General features: G+C 38.5%; 1 protein-coding gene across 5 annotated transcripts in view; it reads left to right on the forward strand.

Moving 5' to 3' along the window:
• The first annotated feature begins 1,693 nt into the window (after positions 1-1,693).
• acaca (acetyl-CoA carboxylase alpha) overlaps positions 1,694-21,868 on the forward strand; it is a 188,444-nt gene continuing 168,269 nt past the window's right edge. For 2 of the 5 annotated variants that reach the window (XM_051931343.1, XM_051931345.1), the window contains exons 1-4: positions 1,694-2,026; positions 8,340-8,601; positions 15,895-16,027; positions 16,755-16,893. In XM_051931343.1, the coding sequence (XP_051787303.1) occupies positions 8,372-8,601; positions 15,895-16,027; positions 16,755-16,893 (502 nt within the window). In that variant the 5' untranslated portion in view covers positions 1,694-2,026; positions 8,340-8,371. The remainder of the gene's footprint in view (positions 2,027-8,339; positions 8,602-15,894; positions 16,028-16,754; positions 16,894-21,868) is intronic. The other 3 variants (XM_028807062.2, XM_051931344.1, XM_028807063.2) reach the window with 2 other exon arrangements.

Below are 21,868 nucleotides of genomic sequence, written 5' to 3' on the forward strand. Positions count from 1 at the left end.
ACTACAGTAGCAGTCAGTAGGGATTTTGCAATTTTTTTACCACCCCAAAATGCCCTGTCTCTCCTGTGACAGATGATCAGATGTGCATGACATCTTCTGGATCTTCGATCTCCTAGCATTCTCTTGGAATGCTGCATGCTAGCACCCAATGAACTAAACTCTTTCTTTTACTCTTGTGCCCCTGCCTGTTACACTTCCATAGCACTATGGTCTACAACACACTACTAACTCCTGACTTTCCACACTGACATACTGATTTTCTCTCCACGTGCCAGTTGGGGTCCCTTTCATGCTATTTCTGATACTTGGAGCATCTTCACGGCATTGATAAGTACACAGATACCATTGTTGAGGAAACATGGTCACTAACAACCTTACTTCTTTAGCCTGCAGAACGGAGGATGAAGCCCAATGGCATCACTTCTGAAGAACCCATCTCTTCCGCCACATGGAATATTTAAATAAGGTGTGCCAGAAGTCCACCATTCATTGTGAATCTGAGAGTGAACAGCAGTGAGCACCACAGAAGAGAGGCATTCAAGGACATACAGCATATGCAATAATACTTTTGCATTCTTTTTCCCAATTTTCTTTTATATTAAATGGAGTACCAGCTGCTCCCCAAAACTTAATTAACTCTTTCTTGTCCCTTTTTTTACAATATAAAGTATAGTATCCATCCATCCATCCATTTTCCAACCCGCTGAATCCGAACACAGGGTCACGGGGGTCTGCTGGAGCCAATCCCAGCCAACACAGGGCACAAGGCAGGAAACAATCCTGGGCAGGGTGCCAACCCACCGCAGAAAGTATAGTATGTATATTATTATTTGTAAGTTAAGGTGTAAAAGGTAGAAATTATTTCCATGCTAAAAATATTGAAAAGAAGGTTAGATACACAACAATTTGATTGTTCTGAAGTCAGATTTTATTGAATATGGAACAAATGCACTTTATATGAGTCCCGTGAATCTGAAGGTTGTACTGGTGGCATAATTCAGGGCCATCTACAAAGGTCAGATTAAATGGCACTTATTCTTTCAATGACCTTATCTTCGGCTTCATCAGGCTAATCTTTCCAATATATATTCATGAATAGCCCACAAGTACAACATTTACATTATCACAGCTCATAATTATGAAGGATTCTCAACACTGTTTAAGGCTTTGAATGTCTTTGTTACCACTCTTTTCACTAGGAACATCAAACAGTAATTAAAATTAAGCTTTCCTCAAAATCTGGAAAAGGCTCCGTTTCCTGTGACATTAGACTTAATTAACGGGTTCGATAATGGATGGACTAATAATGTTAACAGTGCTGTTGTACTGCACCTACTAGGAGTCAAAGGATTACATGTTTGTTACTAGCTTCAAATGGAAACACCTGCTGTTGGCAAAATATAGTGTTTCAGTCTGGCATTTGTCCTCCAATTTTCTGCAGTCTTTACGTTCATTTAAGGTTTGTGTTCTTCCTTTTTATTTCGCGCTCCAAAACGACAAAGCCTGACAGTCCTTCTGCGTCTGCACATGTTTGCCAAAGCAAGCCGGCAGATCAGGCCACACAGGCCCCGCCCCTCTCGCTTTTGATTGGGCACACCCCTTCGTCTGAACTCAGGTGAGCCCGCCTCCAAGCGCTGTCGCCGAATCCGTGGCCCTATTGCTGTTTGCGATTGGCTGTCCGGAAGAGGTGAGAGACTATTGCCCGGCAGTAACCTCGTCGCATCGCCCTACTACCTGCCTCGTCTACCATCGAGGGCAGCTCCAGATACAGTCCTGTAGATCGGATCTTCTCGCCGGCCTGGTAACGCATTAATGGTCCTGTCATTTCATTAGAGCGTGTCCAGACTGTCGCTGCCACGAGTCTACGAGAAGCCGCCAGAGCTGTGAGCCTGGCTGGTTCAGCAAGAGCGGGCGGACCTGTCAGTCCGGCAAGGCCAGTAGGTATTCAGTGCTCACTTGCACCCTGACACCGAAGACGTCGCCTCCGCCAGCATTGCCTGCTCGTTGCTACGCAACCTGTATCAGGGTGAGTAGGGGAGGTTAGAAAACCAGTCAGTCAGTTGCTCTTGCTCAACAAGCCTACAGCGGTAGAAATTCAGATGTAATGTCCCAAAGCAAAATTCTGTCGATAAAGAGCAGTGGAAAGCAGGTAGTGATGTGGTGGCCCCACTTTAGGTAGCTATAGACATAAGGCTCAAGATCAGGATGCATTTTGGCCAGAGGGACGACTTTACTAAATTAGCCTTTTTACGGGGCCTGTGTTGTTCATTGAGGCGGTTTATTTCTTACATGTGTACAACAGAAGCGTCAAGGTTATTTGCCTGATCAGCCCGACCTGATGTTCCTGTGCAGATTCTGCTTTGAAATGAATTGTTCTCACAGTGTACTGAGTGTACTTACTCATAAGCTGAGCTGACATGTATAAAATTACGTACATTAAAACAAAGACATTGATGGGTTTCACATATATAATGAGGAGAAAATGTGCAATTTAGTTATGTTATAGTCAATGTATAATTAATAAAGACACTCTCTTATGGGTAGCATGGGGGCAATATTAGTCACTGGCTCCTTAACTCGCTTAAGAGGGTTTAAATATGTATGGACTTAAGTAATATCATCTTCATTCATTTATCTATTCGTATTCTTATGCTATTTATTACACTTTTTTATTGAAGTTAATTTTGATAGTTATTGAGAAAACCATTCATTTTCAAACCTGCTTAATTCAGTTCAGGGTTGAAAGGACTGGGGCCTATCCTGGTAGCATTGAGTGCAAGGTGGGAATAAAGCCTGGATTGAGCATTAGTCAAGCACACAACCTAACAATCACATAATCAGGCAGGCTGATTTAAAGTTAGCAGTTAACTTAAAAAGGACTCTGCTGGCATGTGGGAAGGATACTGGAGTACCTGAAAATTAGAATGTACAAATTCAAAGCAGACAGTGCAAGGAAGTCAAAACTTCTGTTTTTGATGGTTACCTAAGCTTTTTGGATTCAAGATGAACATGGATTCCAAAGCACTCTGTGTCACATATTACTGTGTTCCTATTACTTATGAAGGCTTTGAAATCACTTCAGTTTTTTTTTTGTTTGACTCACTGGCACAAGATAATCCCCACATTCTATACCAATTGACTTGTCTTGTTGTTTAGTTATGCAAGATGTTGAAGTTTTTGGGGTTCTCTCAGGGCTCTAAAAACATTTATGTTTAGACCATTTTGGGACTATATTTTTTGCAGGAAATTATACCCTTGTGATAAAGACTAAATCAATAGGTGTCTTCAGTAAAAATGATCAGAAGGACTTGAAGTTGTGCAGTCTGCATCAACTGACCCCAGGGGTTCTCCCCTAATAGAATTCGAAGGGTCAAAGTTACTGCTTTTCACAAAATTCACAAAAAAATGGGGATCCATAGTATCAACATGTGGAGTGTCATATTTGTGCTTTTTTAAAGTAGCTGATCATGAATATATTATTTCTGATATCTAATTCTTTATTGGTGGTACTAACACACTAAGAGCCACTCCAAGAAGGGTAAAAATGACAAATTACAAAAATAAGCATGTGGGGTATTATTTTAGACTCATTTCAAGATCAGTGATTATGAATATGATGCTATTTTTAATCATTTACTAGGGACCTAGCTCTTTATGGAACTCTGTCTGATGGTGAAAAATGGCAAATTTCTATTACAATCGAAAATATGTAAACTAAACAATTAATTTGAAGCACATATTTTAATATTTAAAATATAGGATGCAACTATTCTTGTTTATTATGATCTTCTATCTCCTCACATTTCTTATGAACACCCCGAGTTAGTGCGGCGTATTCTAATTCAAACTTTTTACTGCTTGTTAAAGGTATAACATTTTATAATAATACTGACGTTTGTATTCTGCCTTGCCCTCTGTTTCTGTTAAGCATAGTTAATGGAAAAATGGGCTTTTAGGTGTTACTTGTTGGTCAGGTGTTTCCTGTTGAATGGATTGTGGTTAGATTAAAGATCTCTTAACAAATGTTGATGGGTTTAGAATTTACACTTACTTTACTTTGGCATTTGCCCTAGGGCAGATTTGACTTAAACCTAAAAGAAGATGCCATACATATCTATAGGAGAAATAAACAGCTCTGGAGCCTGAAATAATAATAAAAGTACAATTATTCATTCTCTATTCCTTCTTTGGATTGATTGTGGCAGTTTGTTGGCTGTGAGGTTCAAAATTGCACTGTCCCTGGCTTTCTCGATGTTAGCTTTAGACGATGGTATGCATCACCCAGTTCAATTTTTTTTTTATATTTACCTCCATTTTAGGTCCAGATGTTGCCTAATATCAGCCCATATAATGTTTGCCAGTTTGAACTGGCTTCTGACAGAGCAATGAGAAGGTGATGCAAGTGCATCTGGATGATTTCTTGAAGAAAGGCAGTTGAATAGTTGTTTTTTTAATAATATTTTTTCAACTAATACCATTTTCCGTATCATACTAAACACTAGCTAGTATTTTGAACATGGCACACTTATAAATACTTTTATTTCTTTGGAAAAAGTAGATTAATGAATCTTAACTGATTCACTAGATTGATTATACTTTGAACCTGACATTTTGTTTTATCTTTTGCTTATAGCAATGTATGTTTATAATTATTCTTTTGCAGTGTATATTTCTGGAAATAAATATAGAAACATTTCATTTAAAAAAGAAAAAGAGCAGTGATGTGTTGACAAATGAGGAAGAGAACACTTAATATAACTTTGGTTCAATGCAGATTTTTAAATTGTTTTTAATGCTGTTATTTTACCACTGATATGCATAGTTAGCCCATTGGATTGTAAATCGCATAACTGCCAGTTGAATTACTACTACTTTTTTATTGTGTGACCTTGAGCATGTCACTTACTGTGTTAGTGCTACAAGTGAACAAAAAGCTGATACAGTGATCCCTCGCTATATCGCGCTTCGCCTTTCGCGGCTTCACTCCATCGCGGATTTTATATGTAAGCATATTTAAATATATATCGCGGATTTTTTGCTGGTTCGCGGATTTCTGCGGACAATTGGTCTTTTAGTTTCTGGTACATGCTTCCTCAGTTGGTTTGCCCAGTTGATTTCATACAAGGGACGCTATTGGCAGATGGCTGAGAAGCTAGATTGCTTACTCTTTGCTTACTCTTCTCTCTCTCTTGCGCTGACTTTCTCTGATCCTGACGTATGGGGATTGAGCAGGGGGGCTGTTTGCACACCTAGACGATACGGACGCTCGTCTAAAAATGCTGAAAGATTATCTTCACGTTGCTATCTTTTGTGCAGCTGCTTCCTGAAACAACATGCTGCACGGTGCTTCGCATACTTAAAAGCTCGAAGGGCACGTATTGATTTTTGACTGAAAAACAAACTCTCTCTCTCTCTCTCTCTCTCTCTCTCTCCCTGCTCCTGACGGGGGAGGTGTGAGCTGCCGCCTTCAACAGCTTTGTGCCGCGGTGCTTCGCATACTTAAAAGCCAAACAGCCCTATTGATTTGTTTGCTAGAGATTGTTTTCTCTATCTATGTGACATTCTGTGCTCCTGACACGCACTCCTTTGAAGAGGAAGATATGTTTGCATTCTTTTAATTGTGAGACAGAACTGTCATCTCTGTCTTGTCATGGAGCACAGTTTAAACTTTTGAAAAAGAGACAAATGTTTGTTTGCAGTGTTTGAATAACGTTCCTGTCTCTCTACAACCTCCTGTGTTTCTGCGCAAATCTGTGACCCAAGCATGACAATATAAAAATAACCATATAAACATATGGTTTCTACTTCGCGGATTTTCTTATTTCGCAGGTGGCTCTGGAGCGCAACCCCCGCGATGGAGGAGGGATTACTGTATAACCAATTGTTCTGTAGTTGTCTTGTTGTAAATCACCGTGCTGTGGTGATTACTGTAGAGAGAAGAGGACTGGTACACTTGCTTGGCCTGAATGGCATTTTCTCATTAAAATTATAAGACAAAAGCAATGGAAATTACATGTTTTTATTTAAGTGTTTAATTAATTCCTTTACTGATAGGCCTAGCACAAACTGAAATAACTAATTTAGGATTTCTTTGAAACTCTTTATGGTGAGAAACCTCAAGTGTGCTTCTCTTGTTGATTGGAGTGGTAACATGCCTCTCTCAGCTATTCTCTAATCTGACAAGTAAGAAAATGCTACATAAAGTCCAGGAACTCTCCGAGTTTTGAGTATTATGCACCCATTTATTTTCTGAACTCACTTATTTAGTTATTGGTAACTGTAATCCAATACTTACAGCTTCACACATAAAGAAAATAACCCACCTTAGATGGGGACTTAGCCCGTTTCTAAGCAAATTGAACAACACTCACACTTACTCTTACAGGGTCAGTTTAGACTTGACAGTAAAACTAATGAAGAAAACTCTGAGCAGACACAAGGTGAACTTTCAAAGTATGCATAGCAGGACACTTTACCAAGAGTCAAATCAAGTCTTCTAGCATTTGTGAGGCAGGAACATTAACTACTACGCCACAATGCCACCCAGTGTATGCAGTCCACCTTCATTTTTGAGCCTCATTTTCTAGATATAGGGGCCATAGCGTTTTCCTAAATTAAGAGGTGCAAGACAGGAACCTTCCCAGGAGGTGACACAGATAGACGAGTCGATCAGTCCAAAACAAATTAGCATTGATGGCCAGTGCATTCGGAGCACCCATAAGACTGAAAGTATCTAACTCAACATTACAGTAGTGTGATCAGATCTTATGGGAACTCCGCTTTCTCCTAAAACCTAGACTAATTGAAAAGTTCCCTATAAACCTGACAGCTTGTCTATAAGCTGGGGGAAAATATCAGAGTTTCTAAGGAGAAAATATTCTTTGTTGAAGCTGGTGAGAAGTCTCTATTAGAACTTTTTAATACACTGCATGTTAGATAAGTGTCTTTAGGTAATATTCCATGGGAATGGTTTGCAAACTGGGTCTGCTGACCTCTGTGTGACTTCTGGTTTTATTCCAATGCACTTGTTGATGAAGGCTCAGTTGTTTTTTGCCTTTATTGTATCTTCTTTAATTAATCTAGCCATCCTCCTTCCATTCTATAATATCTTAAAGGATGTTTACCATATAATTATAATTTATACAAATTTTACAGCTTTAGGCATTGTTATCTGAGCATGTTAACAAAGATAATCAGGTACAGAAAACAGATATGATTCTGTCATACCTTTGTCATGGCTTTTGTTTGTCATTTTTTAGCATACAAGACTCATGTTATGCTGCTTATCATTATTTTTATTATAAGTACTTTTTAAGAATTCAGTTTCCTTTTTAGAGTTTGCTTTTTAATTGGCTTCTGAAAAGTTTACTTTAAAAATAACAGTTAACAAACAGCTCACACAAAAGACAATGAGTCCTAAATTGATGCTGCCTGGTCTGTTGGTTTTTGGCATGCATGCTCAGCATCTAGTTTTTGTCATTCCATCAGACTGAAATGAATACTAGCAAAATAAATATGCTTGTATCAATAAAGCATACAGTTCTCTATTAGAAGTAAAGTGGCTCCCCCCTCACTTTGAAAAACCACTTTGACTAGTGAGAAAAGTGCTACATGCTGATAATGTAGAAAATGATTATTATTATTGCTGATATTAGTAGACATTACAGTTATAATTCAGTGTACTTCACATGACAGTGCTGCAACAAACAACAATAGCAAGAATAAAATTATCAATCTATTCATTTTTTTACCTGCTTAATCCAGTGGTGTTAGGATCATTAGATATTATACAGAAATCAGTTCATAGTAGGGTGCTCTCATATGTTGAGCCAGGTACATATATTGTGCCAATTTAGAGCTTTCTGTTAACATGCAAGGTTTTTGGATATAAGGAGATATAAGAATGTTTTTAAGAACAAATGTGGAAAAAAGTAAGACACAGACTCCATATACAGTAGATGGTGACTGGGTTGGGAATCAACTCTAGGTTCCTGGAGCAGTAAGTAGTTGGCTTACTAAGACTAATATGAATGGCTAAAGCAAATAGAAATCTAGTATCCCCAAACTCGCTGTACTGTTAGATATCAAAATCTGCACATAATTTCATTGGGTATATCCTAGTAGACTTATTTTGTAAAGCCCTGAAGTAGCCTTGGTATCTGTGCCAATTCCAGTAGATGAGTTTGTTTTACACTCCAATAAGAATTCATGGGCTGTTTCCACTTCTTGTGCAATTTCCTCCCTCTATATTAGATCCATAGCCTGGCACATGTTATATTTGAATTTGAAGCCAGTCTTTCTCTGGTCTCTGGAGATCCTGAATTTTTCTTTTCTCTTAGCACTCAGAGCCTGCCAGATCAGTGGTGTAGTGATGGCAGATCAGGTCCCCTCCGTAAAGGAGCCCCTCGACAGCCAAGCCATCCTCCCACACTTCACCATTGGCTCTGTTTCTGAGGATAATTCTGAAGATGAAATATCAGGACTGGCAAAGGGGGAACTGCCAGAGGACAAGGATCGCTCTCTCTCCCCGTCATCTGTCAGCTCTGATAGCCTCCCAGACTTGGGGTTTGTCTCACTGGATGGATTATCACACCATATCAGGTAAACTGTTCATATACTTTTTACTATATATTCATTAATGTGTTCTGGACCATTATATCACATTTAGGGCTTAACAATTTGCATTTCAACCAGTTTTAAAATTTGTCCTCTTTTAGAGCACATTTAAGATTAGCTTTATTTTTGGCTTTATATGTATAGAAATGTATAGAAAAATTTGTTTTATATTTCCAACAATAAATTATTTTACCTTAACGTGAGCATACTTTCTAGCAAATATCAGATTTGAAGCTACAGTAATGTCATTTGTATCTGAATATGCTTTTCTTCTATGGCTGAATTGGACATATTAGAACCATAATCCACTTTGTATAAACTTTGCTGGATTTTTAGGATGGTAAAATGTGCATAGCTATGTCTTTTTGAAATTATAGACTAAGAGCAGAAAGGAGATGTGTTATTAAACAGTGAGCTTCTTTTGAGGCTGATGTAAAAACTGGTAAAAATGAAAGCCTGCTTGGAAATGTCACTTTTTTCTGTAAAAGCCATTGGAGAATTGCATCACGTGTAAGATGAGCTGTGTCCCTTACTGTTTTTATGTACAAATTGGTAACATCTAATTTTAATTAGAATTTTATTGAAATAAGGCATAAGGCTGGTATAGTGGTTAATTCTTCTGCCCCAATGCTTTAGAGACCCTGGCCTCAAATCCTGCTCCAATCTCTGGCTGTGTGCACTGTGCATATTCCTCCCATGTATATTTGGATTTTGTGTAGGCATTCCAGTTTGTTAGCAGATATAAATTGTCATGGCATGGATGAGTGTGCCCTGCAATGGACTGGCATGATGCTCATGGCTGGTTTCCACCTTTTGTGTAATGCTGCAAATACAACCCTATATTAGAATAAGCTGATTCAGAAAATGAATGAATTACTGATTGTATTTAAAATAAATTTTATAGTTATGTTTTTTAAACCTGCATTTCTGTTGCTTGTAATGTAATGCATGTTATTTTACATAATCTATTTTACTTTCAGCAAATCTGAGTATGTGTTTAATTTTACTTGTTTTAAATGAAAACCTATTCAATCTATGCATATGGGACTGGGACTTATGTATCAATGTAGGTTGTCTTCCATGTTTTAATATGTGATCACTGGCATTATATACTAAAGCTGAATGTATAGTTTCAGTTGTGCAAAGTGCTAGATTCTGCCTTATGAATAACAAACACTTTTAAAGTAAAGTTTGCATTCTAAAATGAATACCAATACTCTCCTGTTTGCATTTAGGTGACTTTCCAATGTGTTTAAATTGCAGTCAATCAATTAATCAGTCAGCTAATTAAAAATTCAAGCAAAATTTAATGTCTTTCATAATGAGTACTGCGTGAATGAACCCCGTAATAATGTGGCTTAATATTTGGAAGACAATCCAGTAACAATCATAGCTATCTAAGAAAGAAAAGTAAAACTCTACATAATTAAAGGAGGCCCTTTATTCTTTCTGGATCCTCAGTGTCAAAGTCTACAATATTATAAATCCCATTTACATATCTTAACAGTGTTTGAATCACAGAGAAATGAAAAAATGCACAATTTCTTTTTTTTTTGGTAGGTACAGTAATTAATTACTTCCACTCTCTTCAAAATGCAAGCTTTAGTACAGGCAGCCCAAGGTGCCTTTTTGATATACGGAGATATGAAGGTTATGACAGAAGATAGTTTTTTTGGACCTTAAACTTCTACATGTCATCTCATGTATTAGCCTTGGTCATGTCTGATCATGTATTTGTGATATAGCCACTAAAATAAGAGTGAAGGAAAAAGATCTCTACCTAAGAAAGTGGCAAATGATGCAGCATATTCTGAATTAATTTAAACTGGACATAAATAGATTTTTTAAATGGAGCTTCTGTACCTAAAACAATATGTTGACCCCAGTACAATATACTGTACATTTCTTTCTTTCTGTCTGTCTGTCTGTCTGTCTGTCTGGTACACCTGGAGTGCTATTACAAATTGATTTGGTTATTCTAACCTCCCTGTCTGCTGCTCATTATGGGAAGCAACCTGTGCTACTGTTATATTAAAAAGTCCTTGGTTCTCAGTTTAGTGTTAGTCATTTTTTTTTTTTAAATCAGGCATATGAAAATAATGCTACAGAAAAATACTTGCCACTAGTCCTTTCTTGGGGCATCCCTGTCTCATTCTAAGCCTTATTTGCTCTCTCAAAATCAAAGTACAGTATGGTGAAGGAGCTGGCACTTTAACAGCTACTGAAAACTAATATCAGTCTTTCTCATTCATTTACATTTTTCTTGTACACTACCTGACTGCCATGTGGTTTTTAAAGGCTAGTATTTCCCTCCAAATATTCAATTCATTTCAACTCACCCAAAGTTGAATTAACTTATTTAAGTGTCTCACAACCCAAAGGGTATAAATGAGGTTGATTGGCAACTCTGTATTGCCCAGTATAAGTGAGTTTACCCTGCAGCAAACTGGTACCTCTTCCACTATCGGTTCCATTCTGGCATACAGTGCTACCAGAATAAGAACCTGCCCTAAATCACCACATAGTGAAACACAATACAAGATGAAACAAGCTATTTTGGAGAATTCTGGCTGGGTGGTGTCGTAGTTACCACTTGTGTCTTAAAGATTCTCCTGGGTTTGAATACTGGGCTTGGTTGTTGTCTTTGTGGGTTTTTTTGTTCTATGAGTCTGTGTGTGTGTGGGTTTCCTGTGAGTACTCTGGTCTTCCTCATCCATTCCTATTGTTAGAGTGGTTGGTGTTTTTAAATTGGTCATGTTTCAGTGAGTACTGTTGTGTGCATGATGGGCCCTGTGAAGCACACGGGTGATGTACTGGTTTATTTTCCTTCTTGCTCCCACTGTTGCCAGGACTCTGGCCCCCGTGACCCTGATTGAAGATAGTATATGGTTTAGAAAATTAATGAATTAATTAAAATTGCATCCTTCACATAGCATCTTCACATTAACATTTGGCGTACATTTTGTGTTTTTTCCTCATCACTTTGCTGAACTACTTTAAAACGTTTTGAAGCTATCATAATAGGTGTGAAGTACATTTGGAATCTGTGCTAACTATAACTCACTGAGCTCAAGCTAAGTTGTTACTTCCCGAGAGAACTAGAACAGTTGTAGAAGATCTGATGAGGAGTATGTTAGTTTTTTCCTCAGCCTGCACTGGACATTTCTTTGGAGTTTGTCTTCAGGAGCAGTTTTTGACCATTTGGTAATGATGTGTACTATATACTAGGTGATATATGGGGGTGCGAGAGCTTATTTCTTCCCACCATGTACACTGTATACACATTTTAAGATTTCCATGGAAGATACTGCTGAGTTTTCCACAGAGTGTACTTGATAATTAGTTATTCATGTTGGGGACTGTTTCCTCCAGGCACTCCGGTTTCCTCCCACAGTCCAAAGACATGCAGGTTAGGTGGATTGGCGATTCTAAATTGGCCCTAGTGTGTGCTTGGTGTGTGGGTGTGTTTGTGTGTGTCCTGTGGTGGGTTGGCACCCTGCCCGGGATTGGTTCCTGCCTTGTGCCCTGTGTTGGCTGGGATTGGCTCCAGCAGACCCCCGTGACCCTGTGCTTGGATTCAGCGGGTTGGAAAATGGATGGATGGATGTTGGGGACTGCTTTTCCTGCCTCCAGCTAGAGCTGGTGTAACAGGTTACCAAGTAGAATTTGGCTGGAAAGAAGGATTTGGGACAATCATCATTCTGGCATTGTATCAATAGCTTGTGAAATGTATCTGCCTGTCCTCCCTGTAACATGCTGCTCTGCTTATGCAAAGTTTGGCAATTCATCTGGCAACTGTTCGGTCTATGTGAAAGGAGGTTGCGTTCAGAAGCTCTGTTCTGTATGTCGAAAGGCTCTTGTTGCCTAGTTGCTGGCATCAAGAGCTTGTCAGTCCACTGAATGCGTGAATCTCTCTTGCTGTGTCATTGGCTAGCATATTTGAGTGCACTCCAGCTCTTTGAGTCCAGAGTTTATATTTTTGTTAATAAGATTTCCACATAGGAACAAATTTTCTTTGTCAGCAATATAATAAATAATTAAAATATTCAGACTATAAAGAGTAATGGGCTATGCTTTTTAGTGCTGAAGGAGTGTATATGTACATTTTTGAATTAGACCGTCTTGTCAATCAAGTTGAAACAATTTATGGCCTTGAATGACACAAACAGCCTATCATTCAATGGTTTGGTGTCTTGGATTGTTGTAATTTTTGAGTAGCAAACATTTTTTTTCTTCACATTGATTGTTGGCAATAATTGGGTCAACAGTCATTTTGCTAATTCCAATGAAATATGCCAAGCTTGTCTTAAAAGTATTTTTTTCCATTAAGGTTTTATATTAAGCTTCTAAAGTGTTTTGCTGCTGTGCCTTTTAATGAACTTGAAATAAAGTATGCTAGGGATTGTTTTTTGTTTCAGGAATAATAATTCTTTTCTCCCAGATGGTTGCTGGGAAAGATTAATGCCTATAAACTTTCTTTTCTTGCCTGGTTAAACCACATGGAACAGTTCAAAAAAGTTTTCCATGAAGTCTGCATGTTACAGAAATCAGTATGATTATAGTCAAAAGTTACCCATGATGTTATTTAGACTTCTATAGATATATGGTTCGCTCAGCAGCTGTGTAAGGGAAAATGCAAATAATTAATTGTTGAAATTATGAAAATCTGTGATGTTGTAGAATGGCAAAAGAAAGGGAAGTATCACTCAGTTTTATGGTCCTAGTCTGTAGAATATTGAGTGGGAATGGAGAGTTAGAAAACTCTGTAGGAAAGAGAGATGGCCAGCTTCCCCCAGTGCAGTGCAGCACAGTATGTCTTAGGCTAATGGCTATTCCACTGTATTTGCTGAGCTTACTGTGTAGTGCGAGTCTGCAGAGGATTATTTAAATAAGAGCTGAGGAGGGGCTCTATGTACATTTGTAGATCATTCGTGTACAGACAATACATGTTACCCTGTATGGCCCCTGTGTCATGTGGGGATGTGAAGAGTATGACCGTCTGAGACCTCACTACACTGTGTCTGTGCCAGTTTAGCAGCTCGGACCACCATTGTCTAGCCATACGCAGCTAGGATAAAAGATACGCCCTCCATCAGGAGCAGGCCAGGGTGAGCGCTCCTCCCATCAGCAGAGGAAGTGGAGATGCCAGAGAGGTTAACTCTTTGTGTGGTCCTTTGTACAATCCTGCTTGCTTTATGACACAAAGCAAATACTTATTGCAAACTGTTTGTATAGAGCAACAAATGCAGTGCCTTGTAACCTCTTGAGCAACTGTTTAATTTTCTTGCATAAAAATATCCTACATGGAGAAAAAATTTCAGTGATATTCTTATTTTAAATTAAAAAATAAAAGGGACATATGCCTTTAGCATAATTATTTCATCCATGCGTTGTGCAAGGTGTGAGTTTACTCAGGTGAAAATAAAAACCGTGAAGGGGATACAGTTAGATCACAATTAGCCTCCAAAAGTATATCATTAAAATAACTGCCACAATTTCTTGATTAAAACTGCATAGTTAAGCGGTCATTATTCACAATTGCCTTTCAGATTCACAACCTGAAAATGAAGACAATCAAACATTCCAAAGAAGTTAGAGATAAAAAATACAAATGTATTAATTACAAAAAGGTGCAAAATAATATCCAAATGTTTGGATGTTACAGAGGTCACTGTTGGTTCAATTGTCAGGTAGTGGAACCTGCTTCAAACTATCAAGGCCTAGAAAAGGATGTTCCTCAAGACTTTCTCATAAACAAGACGGTGGAGACTTGTGAGAGAAGCCATAGAGAGGACAACAATCTCTTTGAAGAAGCTGAGACACTGATGGAGGGTTAGAAAACTCTGTAGGAACTCCTCATACCACTGGCCTGTATAGAAGGGTGGTACAGAAGGAGTCTTTACTCAAAAAGAACCATATGAAAGGATGTCTAGAGCTTGCCTAATAACACGAGTGTTCTGCCACAGTCGCAAGGGAGAATAAAAAAAATCTTTTAATTGTCTGACAGAAAGGATAGTGGATCAGCTAAGTCGCTGCAACAGGCAAATACACCAGTCAAACTTCCCTGCTACAAAACATAAATGGTCGGGTGATCGACTGCAACCGTAGATGTAGTGAAAGTCAAAACTGGGAGAGCCTATCATCATATGCCAAACCCAAAATGCAAACCAAACTCATAGCTGTGATAAAATCGCAAAGTAGTCTCAATACGTCAGTCTCAAAAAACAAACCAATGCACAAAATTCACTATTAACAATCTCAGTAGTACTACACTATTTAAAGCATCATGCTACTCAACCCCAGAACTATGCCACCAGCATCTGATGCATCCTAGTAACCATTCCACAAAACACTGCTGCCCACATAAAAAACAAATGGCACCAGGGTAAAACAAAAATATAATAAAAATAATAAATGCAAAATTACTGAAGCTTAACAAGGGTGACCAACAGTACAGCCCACAGGGAATTCCAAAGTAGTGTTTCATTTATTTAAAATGGAAAAAAAATGTGCGATGGCACAACAGAAAAGGTGCCCAACAGTGGCACAAGGCTTAGTTTCTCCCTCAGGAGCGGGGTAGTTTTAATCAGGAGCTCTGTGATTTGTGAAAGTCTGGTTCAAGTGAGACCCCATCTTCTGGGAGCTGTCTGCTTTTATGGCTTTCTCTGGGTATTGGAGGTTGGGTTAGTCGAGTTCTCCAGACGAGTTCTCAGAACTGCAAGCAAAATAAAACATACTGTTAGTATAGTAGTAGAGCCCCTGTCACCCATATGTAACAAAAAAAAAATATTAGTTCTAATTACTCTCTGAGGTTCAAAACTTCAGGTCATGAACATGAGGATACAGATGGAAAATTGTTAACTTGTAAATTTCACACAAATGTTATAGATGGGGCTGTAGATGTTATATGTGAGAACGAGGAAGACTACAGTATTCAAATAATACCGTGAGCATGACAAACTACTTGTGCTATAAAACAAACGTAACTGAGACATTTTTTCTAAATGGCACTTTTCACTAAATTCTGAAATTCTAGTTTCACAAACTGATTTAGCAAACCGTTTTTTTTGTGTGTGGGAGGATTTTGATGAGTGTTATTATTAAGGAAAGGCAATAACAAGATTCCTACTTATTACCCAAAATGAGTCAAATCAGTATTTATTAGGCTTTTTTGTATGTTCTTTTTTAAATGCCATGCATTTCTTTTGCTATAGTGCTAATACTGACTTGATATTCTCTGTCATCTATAACAGTTCTTTTATATTATGTTTGTTACAGGCCAAGCATGTCAGGATTGCACCTTGTAAAACAAGGAAGGGAACGGAAGAAGATTGATTTACAGAGGGACTTCACTGTTGCCTCTCCTGCTGAGTTTGTCACCCGTTTTGGAGGTACTAAAGTCATTGAGAAGGTAATAAGAAGTTCTAATGTTTATATCAGTATAGAATATACTAAAGTTATTTTTTTTAAAACAGCTGTGCTGAAAATACAGAGAAATTACTAATTCAAAGGACAGCAGTCAACATGTCTCCCTCCTTAAGTCACATATATAAACTTTCAAATCACCTTCTTTATTGTGTTCTGCTTTTTACCATCCTGATGTGAAGCTCTGCCCTCTAAATATGTCTATTGAAAGCTTTGTATATTAACAGATTTGTACCAAATCTCAATTCAAAACTTTGGAGAGGATGGGCAGTACTTCATTCAAATAATCATTTACAACTACAATAAAATCCCGTGGTAACTGCTTCACTTCATTCATTCTGTCTTTAAATATTTCCACCTATCTTTTAATTGAATTTACAACTGCAACTAAGATCTCAAAAGGTTGGATGAAAGCTAAGTTTACCTTGTCTTAGGGCCTGTAAAGTATTTTAAAAAGTGGACTGGAGACGTAAGGTGTACTAAAGGAGGAAGAAGGTATTATAAATCAATATGGCACCAGATCCTTCAGTTTCTTATAGATACATTCTGCATGATGCAGAGCAAAATACAGTGCATTATTGGAGATATTCATAATCATTAAGAGGTTAAATTCAACCCCATTCGTTTTGTGTACCTGATCTGCATATTTTAATATGTGTAAATGCTTGATTGAGTTGTATCCTACTACACCTGTGAAACTTCAACTCTTACAGGTTCTAATTGCCAACAATGGGATCGCTGCAGTCAAGTGCATGCGGTCTATACGCAGGTGGTCTTATGAGATGTTTAGAAATGAACGTGCCATTCGCTTTGTGGTCATGGTAACTCCTGAAGATCTGAAAGCCAATGCAGGTATGATACAGTATTGAAATTAACAGCAGACTACATATTAAACATGAACTTAAAATATACTCAAACATATGCACTTAAATATCAGCCATGATAATGAAAACTATACTCTATTTTCCAATACTTTTCTGTTACATTATACTTATGCTGAACGTTTTCCTGTATGATAAACTGGAGCAGAAGATAGTAAAAATGTGAAATAGTTCTGCCTGAAATATTTACACACTTTTCAGTGAATCAGCTGGAGTACAAAAGGATAAAAAGAAAACTGTGCTGTAGTTAATCTTGCATGGAATATGATTCATTAGTTCCTGTATACAAACCAATAATAACGCATACATACAGCACATTATGTACACACACATACAAAACACACAATTATGTTTCTGTGCACACAAATGCACTTAGTGGCCAATATATTAGGAGAGAATCTTCGTCATAACTGCAAAATCCTGCTCCTCTGAGCAGCAGTTCGTGTGTTTGCACCAAAATATGCACTCGTGGTCACTTTATTAGATACACATGTTCAACTGCTTGTTAATGCAAATATCTAATCAGCCAATCACATGGCAGCAACTCAGTGCCTTTAGGCATGCAGACATTGTCAAGACAACCTCCTGAATGTGGCATGGTTGTTGGTGCCAGGCAGGTTGGTCTGAGTATTTCAGACACTGCTGATCAACTATGACTTTCATGCACAATCATCTCTAGGGTTTACAGAGAGTTGTCCAAAAATGCGAAAATATTCAGTGAGTTGTCTGGGTGAAAATGCCTTGTTGATGCCAGAGGTCAGAGGAGAATGGCCAGACTGGTTTGTGCTGATAGAAATGCAACAGTAACTCAAATAACCACTCATTACAACCAAGATATGCAGAAAAGCATCTGTGAATGCACAACATGTTGATCCTTGAACCTATCAGCTAAGAACAGGCAACTGAGGCTAATATTCTCAAAGGCTTACCAAACTTGGACAATAAAAGATTGGAAAAATGTTGCCTGGTCATATGAGTCTTGATTTCAGCTGCAACATTTGGATAGCAGGGTCAGAATTTGGTGTAAACAACATGAAGCATGGATCCATCCTGCCTTGTATCAACGGTTCAAGCTGTTGGTGGTGGTTGTGGTGGTGTAATGGTGTGGGACATATTTTCTTGGAACATTCTGGGCCCCTTTGTACCAGCTTGGTATTGTTTAATTGCCACAGCCTACCTGAGTAGTGTTGGTGACCATGTTCATCCCTTTATGCCCACAGTGTACCCATCCTCTGATGGCTACTTCCAGCAGGATAACTCGCCATGCCACAAACCCATATCATCTCAGACTGGTTTCTTGAACATGACAATGAGTTCATTGTACTCAAATGGACTCCACAGTCATCAGATTTCAATCCAATAGAGCACCTTTGGGATGTTGTGGAATGGGAGATTCACATCATGGATGTGCAGCCAACAAATCTGCAGCAACTGTGTGATGCTTTCACGTCAATATGGACCAAGATCCATGAGGAATGTTGAAAGCACCTTGTTGAATCTATGTCACGAAAAATTATGGCAGATCTGAAACCAAAAGGGCGTCCAAACTGGTACTAGCAAGGTGTACCTAATTAAGTGGCTGCTAAGTTTACATAAGATGTAGACATGGTCAAGTTTGATCAAACCCTAGTATGGGCAAGATGTGGGATCTAGTTGCCTTTGATTGCTATGGCCAAATACAGTGGTTCCAGTATCTCAGAAACAGCTGCTTTCCTGAGATTATCACACACTGTAGTCTGTAGAGTTTACAGAGACTGGTGCAGTAAACTTAAAACATGTAGGAGAAACACCTTGTTAATTATAAAGGTCAAAGGAAAAAGGCCAGTTTCATGCAAGCTAACAAGGAGGCCACAAATACTGAAATATCAGTTCTTTAAAACAATGGTGTGCATGATGCACCAATCCTTGAGGTGCATGGGCTGTAGCAGTGCATTTGCCTCAAGACTTTCATTAATTGCATCAGGTTCCACCCTTGTTTGCTAAGAGCAGGAACATGAGGCTACATTGGAAAATTGGGAGACTTCAGACTGAGAAAAGTTGCCTGGTTTGATGATTCTCTATTTTGATTGCAACTTGAAGATGGTGAAGTCATAATTTGATTTAATCCGCATGAATCCATGGGTCCTTCCAGCACTGTGTCAGTTGTATTGGCGGGTGATAATAGTGTAATAGTAAATGTAATGTTATTTTGGTACACTTTAGACCTGTTAATACCATTTGAATGTCATGTAAGTGTCAGAGCATATCTAAGTATTTTTACTGATTAAGTGCATTCCATTGTAACCAGCAGGACAACTCGCCATGTCACAAACATGCATCACCTTAAGCTAGTCACAGAAATATGTGACTTCAGTTTACTCCAGTGAGCCGTTCAATTCCCACATCTCAGTGTAGTATAGCAGCTTTGGGATGAGGTGCAATAAAAGGATAAAAAGTTAACAGTAAAAATGCATGCCTGAAAAATCTGCAGGATTTGCTTTATGCTGCTGAGTCAGCATGGACCAAAAACACCTGAGGAATGTTTGCAGCACCTTGTTGAATCAATTTCTCAAAAAAGATTAGAGATAAAAATAGCATCCTGCCTGGTACTAATGTACAAATATATTCTATCCTGGCAGACATCATTCTATGTAACATCAGTTTTAATAATCTTTGAATAAAAAAAGTGAATGTTATTTTTAAAAAAGGCACATTTATACACATTTTTATTATTGAAAAACTGTTTGTCGTATAACTCTTCTTGAAGATACATCCATAGAAAATACACTTGCATGTCTATACTGCCATATATTTAAATATTTATTATTTAAAACTTTTTTTTTCTGATATCTAAATGAAAATAATTATCTTGGAAAAATCATTCTATTTCTGTCTGTCTGTAACCAGCAGCTCACATAGTCAGGCTGAGCAGAGAGCTCAGTCAGTCATTCTCCAACCCGCTGTATCCTAACACAGGGTCACGGGGGTCTGCTGGAGCCAATCCCAGCCAACACAGGGCGCAAGGACAGGAAAAATACATTACAAAGCTAAGAGCGCCAGATCTGCAAATGGCTAACAAGAGATCTTCTGTATATGAGCAGAAGAAATGGTTGCTATGATTCTATTGGCCCAGATTCAAACCACACCTCTGCTTTGTTAGGGGGGATATCTAGACAGAAAGTGGAGTGCCATTCTGATCAATTCCCCACTGGTGGCACCATACATTTACTGAACCTGCTTTTTCCAGTTTCAAACCTTGGATTAACAAAAGGTCTTAAAAATAATTAATACAGTACAGTATCGGACACAAGGACGAAATCAACTATGGGTCTCTTTTATGGGTCTTTGGAAATAAAATAATTTTTTAAAGAATCTCAATATTCATTGTAAGAAAGGCACTATATTGCGCCTGACCCGACACAGATTGAACACGGGAGGCACATATAAAAATAAATAAACTTTTATTTTCTTCAGCTGGAGGGTGTGTCTTCCCCGTAATGCCCCCTAGCCACAATACAGTCCCAAGCACAAAAACCAAACTAACACTCCTTTTCTCTCTTCCACCACCACTCCTCCACAAGCTTTGTTGTTGTTGTTGTCGTCGTCGTCCTCCTCCTCCTCCTCCTTTTGACTCTGGCCATTGAGTGGTGGTTGCTGGCTCCTTTTATGGCCCACCCGAAAGTGCTGCAGGTGCTTGATCACCTGTTTTCAGTTGCACTCCCGGGTGGGGCTGAAGATTAGTCCAGCTGGGCTCAGGGACCCATGCCGTGCCCCCTGGCGGCCAGCCCAGATCCCAACAGGGCTGTGGAGAACTCCATCTCCCATGAAGCCCTGTGAGAGACTGAGGCACTGCTCCAGCCCAGGGGGGCAGCCATCCAGCGTCCAGGGGGAGGTACTGCACCGTCCAGGGCTGCTCCTCCTGAATACCCATTGAAGGGGCGTCCCGGCCGGGAATGGGACCTGGCCGTCCACCACACCATTTTTCAGAAATGTATTTTTTCCTCAAATGTTATGACCATTTTAAACATAATAGCAGTAGAAGTAGCATTGTCATCTAATCCACCTTGATAAAAGGATTAAGTATCTGTGTCTGTCTTTATGTCCATCTGGTTTCTATGTATTTGTCATTCCAAAGGATGGTGCATTACAAACTATTTTAGTAATAAAATGCATTGCAATTGTCATTTCAATAGATGACTTGTCACAAACATGAACATGCCTTTTACGAATACCATACCAAATGGCACATAATAGAGACATATGCATTGCATGGTGCAGTGCAAACGTTAAACGCTCAGGTCTGCATTGATTTACTTAGATTTCAACAGCTTGCGATGCTGTAAACTTATAAATGTATAATAATTGTACATATGTATAAAGTCGTTTACTCCAACACTAAGACTGTATTTTGACCTCTTTTAAACACCCTGATGAGATAACTGAACCTTGTCTTCAACTTCATTTGACCCCATTGATCAGACCATTGGTCTGTTTGAAGAGTCTGGTAGTTTTTTAAATGATTGCCAGTTCTTGACATAGGTGTTACACTGATGTTTATGAAAACCTCAGCAGTGTTGCTGTCCTTCACTCTTCACTTGTGCCAGCATGTTTGACGTCCACTACAATATCATATTTAAAATATATTGTTTTCCCCATTCTTCGTGTAATTAGCACACCCTCATAATCCACTGGCACTTTCATACCCATTTTTAATGCAGAAACAGAGTTCATGAGATTCATGTTTTTTTTTTCTCTCTTTTTCACCAAAGTTTGCACATTATTTTACATGTGCCGTCATATTATCTAAATTTTGATATATTGTCAAATGTTGAATGGCATGTGCATTATGTTAATGACTTTGTTCTAGAATGTCTTGCAGTCTTCGTTATTTCCACACAGAGAAGAACCTTAGACAATGCTCCAGTTTATGAATGTTGAACAATATCTACCCGAATTTCTGTGTTCCC

Source organism: Erpetoichthys calabaricus, chromosome 8, assembly GCF_900747795.2.
Source record: "Erpetoichthys calabaricus chromosome 8, fErpCal1.3, whole genome shotgun sequence".
In the NCBI taxonomy this organism is placed as follows: Eukaryota; Metazoa; Chordata; class Cladistia; order Polypteriformes; family Polypteridae; genus Erpetoichthys; species Erpetoichthys calabaricus.